This window comes from Otolemur garnettii, unplaced genomic scaffold, assembly GCF_000181295.1.
Source record: "Otolemur garnettii isolate 467f Iridium unplaced genomic scaffold, OtoGar3 scaffold00083, whole genome shotgun sequence".
NCBI classification, from domain to species: Eukaryota; Metazoa; Chordata; class Mammalia; order Primates; family Galagidae; genus Otolemur; species Otolemur garnettii.
The window spans coordinates 5,296,200-5,301,261 of record NW_003852478.1 but is presented as its reverse complement, the minus strand read 5'-3'; the positions used below and the strand labels follow the sequence as shown (position 1 = coordinate 5,301,261).

The 5,062-nt window shown below is 44.1% G+C and overlaps 1 protein-coding gene across 5 annotated transcripts in view; it reads left to right on the top strand.

Annotated features, from left to right (window-relative positions):
- OCIAD2 (OCIA domain containing 2) overlaps positions 1-5,062 on the top strand; it is a 20,676-nt gene that overhangs the window by 14,146 nt on the left and 1,468 nt on the right. For all 5 annotated transcript variants that reach the window (XM_003794596.3, XM_023515965.1, XM_023515962.1 and 2 more), the window contains exons 5-6: positions 2,615-2,662; positions 3,644-3,761. In XM_003794596.3, the coding sequence (XP_003794644.1) occupies positions 2,615-2,662; positions 3,644-3,761 (166 nt within the window). The remainder of the gene's footprint in view (positions 1-2,614; positions 2,663-3,643; positions 3,762-5,062) is intronic.

Sequence of the window (5,062 nt, the reverse complement as noted above, 5' to 3'; positions counted from 1 at the left end):
AAAAAAAAAAAAAAAAAAAGCATTAGAGAGAGACAGATGTACTTGCAGAATGTGTAACTTAATATGAAGGAATGGAAGGAGAGATTATTTGATGGAATCTTCGTGATTTACAAAACAAAATCAAGTGATTAGGACTCGACTGTGAAGATAGTTGACTGGGTGACAACCCCTTCTAAAGAGACCCGTTCTGGGGGCCTGCAAAGGCACTAAAATAAAGTCAGTGCAATCATAAGAAAGAAAAAAGAAACCCTATGTGGGGGTATCCAACCTTTTTCTTCTCTTTAAGGCACATTGGAAGAAAAAGAGCTGTTTTGGGGCCACCTGTTAAATATGAAAACTTAACAAAAGCTGATTAGCCAGAAGAAGGTCCGTGCAAGCTTGTTGTGACATCTGCCACCACACAGAAGCCAAAAAGTGTTCACAAAATCAGTGCGTGGGCCTGGTTGGACGCCCCTGCAGAGCCCCCAGAAAGGAAAACAGCCAAATGCATTCCTTAAGTCCTTTCATCTTGTTGGACTCCTGACCACAAGAACTGTAAGATAGTAAATTTGTAGGGCGGCGCCTGTGGCTCAGTGTGTAGGGCACTGGCCCCATATACCTAGGGTGGTGATTTCGAACCCGCCCCAGCCAAACTGCAACAAAAAAATAGCTGGGCTTTGTGGTGGGCGGCTGTAGTCACAGCTACTGGGGAGGCTGAGGCAAGAGAATTGCCTAAGTCCAGGAGTCGGAGGTTGCTGTGAGCTGTGATGTTACAGCACTCTATCGAGGGTGACAAAGTGAGACTCTGTCTCTAAAAATAAATTTGTGTTGTTCTGATGCCACTAAGTTGGTGGTGATTTTTTATAGCAGCCACAGAAAACTAATATTGTACTAGAGTCCCTGTGTCCCCAGGCCCTGTGGGAAGCAGGTGAGGGGGCCGAAGTCTACCCCAAGCTGTACCCACCAAGCCATGTGTCCTGGCAGCAGGCTGTCTGAGGCGGGCCCTGTCTACTTCATGCCTCGCATCTCCCCACGTGGGCCCCCCTGCCCCCCATGAGTTCCTTTCTTCCCTCCTGTCCTCTCCTTTCTCCACTGACCAGAGAACCCACAGATATCACTCTGGCCCCGGGTAACAAGAAGCCACCTTACCCTTTTTAAGTCCATTTTCTTGAACACCACCAGTTACCAGGAGTGTTCGTACCCAATGAATACGAGAGAAGATGGATTGAAGCCGTTATCACGGGAGCGGGTTCCTGGCAGAGGATGAGACCGGCCCCTCCCTGTCTTGTTCTCGCCCCATGCACTTTCCTACCGTGGGGTGAGCTGTGCCAGATGCCAGCACCATGCCCTCGAACTTCCCAGCCTCCAGAATGGCGAGCCAAATGAACAGCTGTTCTTTATAGATCACCCAGTCCCCGGTAATCTGTTACAGCTGCAGAAAACAGACCAAGACATCTACCATCTCTCGCCTCAATGCCAATATATTTTTTCAGGGTTGTGTGTTACTTTTCCACAGCTGCTGTGACAGATTGCCGTAACTTACTGACTTAAAACAACACAAATGTATTATTTTAGAGTTCTGGAGGCCAAAAGTCTGCAATGGGTCTTTCTGAGCTTAAAATCGAAGTGCCAGCCTGGCTGTGTGTCTCCTGAACACTCTTGGACTTGCTCTCCTCTCCTGCTCTTAGAGGTCTCCCCGTCACTTGGCCCCTTCCTGTGTCTTCAAAGTTTGCGACATTGAGCTGAATTCTTCTCCTACTGTCCCCTCTCAGTCTCTAATCCCCTCTTCACGGTCAAGGGTCACTGTGATCACGTTAGCCGCCCACCTACCCCCACCCTGTCTCCAGGACGATTTTCCCCCTTTTAAAATTATTTGATTAGCAGCCTTAATTCCATTTTCTACTTTAATTCCTCCTTAGGTGACATAATATATTCATAATTTCCTGGGATTAGGGTGTGGACATCTTTGGGAGGCTGTTATTCTGCCTATTACAAGTTGTAAATTCTTCATTTCAAAATCGTGATGTTCACTGTGAATCTGTAAACTGGAACTTTGCTGAGTTTCTTAGAAAGAGTGAAGACTAATGTTTTTAACTCAGTTGTTAGCTCCACCTTTGCTTCGTATCGTTAAATCACTCTTGAATTATGGGTTTCATTTCCTTTTTCTATGCGTTAAAGCTAATATGTGCTCCAGTGTACTCAATACTAATGTGAAACCAATAAAGAAAACAGCTACAGGCCCACACAGGACAAAAACAGAATTAAATTCAAGCGAGGGGAGGAGGGATGAGGGGGAGGAGAGGGGACAAGGGAAGGGGATTGATAAACTCTCACCTAACCTGCACGGTGTGAGGCAGACCTCCTGGGTGAGGGGCTCCATCACGACTTGAACTTTACCTCACAAACGGTTTGTACCCTCATTAACCTGAAATGTGAATAAATAAATAAATGAGCTAATATTTTAATGGGAATTCAATTCAACCAAGGATTGAATGAAAACTTTTAAGATCACCTCTTTGGATACAGAATATGCGTATGTTTAAGAAATGTTCAGATCTAAGATTGTGAAGATTTCTTTATAAGTTTCAATAAGCTACAAAGTGGAACAATAATGTTTCTCTATACGACTCCATAGGTTATTTAGCAGCTAACCCTCGACTTGGATCATTGCCTAAAGTTGCACGTAAGTCATAGAAATAAAAAAAAGCGGTTTCATTTTGAAAGGAAAAAAAAAGATATTTATAGCCCCTGGAGATGTGTGTGTCCAGCTTAAACAAATTGCCCTATTGGTCCTGAAAACTCGGTCTCCGTCTTCTGCCACTCTGTGTTTCTGAGTTTATCAAACACTTTCTGCTGCACCGCTCAGCAGCAGGGACGTGGCAGGCGAGGACTAGGAGGAAGGGGCAGGATCGATAACAGGATCACCGATAGTAGGGCCTCTGAATGATAGATCCAGTGGGGTTTTTGTTTTCTTCTTTGGCCCTACCCAGTCTTTTCAAAATATTTTTTATGATAGACAGAAATGAGTGATTTTTTTAAAACTCAGGGACCTTCTAATAATAAATTAACCACAAGTTTAGGGTTCATCTCCTTTCCCTTGGGGTACATAGACTGTTTATATGCAAAGAGGATGCATTCCAGTTTGCACTCTGAAACCTCATGCCGGAGAGGAAGAACAGTTTGGAGATTTCTCCCATAGGAAGGTCGTCCCTCCTCTGAGGACCCCTCTCCTATAGGTAGGATGGACTGCAGCTCTCCACTAGCCCAAAGCCATAAAGAAAATTAGGGGGGTTTGTACCAGTGATTTGAAAGCTCCTTGTAGCCACAAGACAGAGCCCACTTTGCCCTCCCTGGTGGTCTCAGCCATTTACCTGACAGCTCGGCTACTCTAGCAGCTGGAGCTGGAGCTGGAGCTGTCTCTGGAGCAGCACTGCGGCTGTCCCGGCCTTCCCCCACCAGTTCAAAGGTGGAGAGATCAGATACCCTCCAGGTCCCAATTCTGCTCTTAAATAGAAGCCTCATTCTCAGAATTTTGATTCATTGCTTTATAGTGATATATTTAATATAAAAACTACCAGTGTTAATAAAGAAAGTTCTAGAAGATGATTAATGGAAAAGATTCTGAACTTTGAAATGATCTCTCTTTCCTACTTTGCTTTTACAGTTGCTGGTATCCTGGGATTTGGCCTTGGAAAGGTGTCATACATAGGCGTGTGCCAGAGCAAATTCCATTGCTTTGAAGACCAGCTTCGTGGAGCTGGTTTTGGTCCACAGCATAACAGGTTTGTGACTGACTGATTTGATCGAGGGATTGTAGTGAAGGTAATTGTAAGAAATTAATGACAGGTTGCATGTCATTTACAATATTAAACACATTTTTAAGTCCATAAGTTACAAAACCTTTTTAACCCTCAAGTTTCAAGTTGAGGCTACCCAACTTCAATATAATTATTTAGTTACTTAACTATTTAATTTGCTCAATATTTAATGCATTCCTACCTCGTTCAAGGCATTGTGTACGTCTTTAAAGAGTACCTTAATGTGGCTGGGCACCGTGGCTCACACCTATAATCCTAGCACTCTGGGAGGCCAAGGCAGGTGGATCACCTGAGCTGAGGAAGTGGAGACCAGCCTAAGCAAGACCCCGTCTCTACTGAAAATAGAAAAACTAGCTAGGTGTTGTGGCAGGTGCCCATAGTCCCAGCTACACAGAAGGCTGAGGCAAGAGGATCTCCTAAACCCAGAAGTTTGAGTCTGCTGTCAGTTATGACACCATGGCACTCTACCCAGGGTGACAGAGTAAGAATTTGTCTCAAAAATAAAGAAATAAAAATAAAGAATATCTTAATTAGCAGATATGGCTTCTGCCATCATGGGGCTACAAAAAATTTAAACAAGCTTCTTTGGGTTTCTCAGAACCTTTAATATATTAGTAACTGTATATACTGTGATTCTCCATTGAGATATAAGCAGTAAGGCTTTGGAGCTAATGGCATGACCTCTGCTGTTACAGCACTTGGGTTGAAAACCAGATCTACCATTTACTAAGCTGTGTGACCAAGTTCCTTAAACTCTCTGCTCTTCTGTTTTTTTCATCTGTATAAAATGGTGATCAGAATAGTTTCCATGGAATTTTGTAAAGAATTGAAATGATCACTCATGACAGTAAGTGCTCAGTAAATGTCGGTTGTTTCTACTCTAATACAACAGGACTAGTGATGGAAACACATTTCTCTGAAGACCACCCCCTCCCTTGTCACCCTGGATTCAGTATGATGAAAACAAATTGCACCAGAAGTCAGAGCGTGCAAGTTCATTTTTCTAATTGTGTGACCTTGGAAAGCCATGTTCCCTCACCGCACAGGGGTGGATGGGACCTTAAACATTGTCCCTTACTGGGCTGCGTGAGACCCAGTAAGGTGCAGAGACTTTCTGAAGGTTCCGTAGTTAGTAGCCAGTGAAAGGGGGTCTCTAACCTCAACGCCTTTGTTTTCCACGCCCTAATTCTTCCCATTAGAGAAGCAAGGCCGGCTACTAGGCAAGCCCAGAGGGTAGCTGCGCTGGGGTTTTTTTTTTTTTTTTT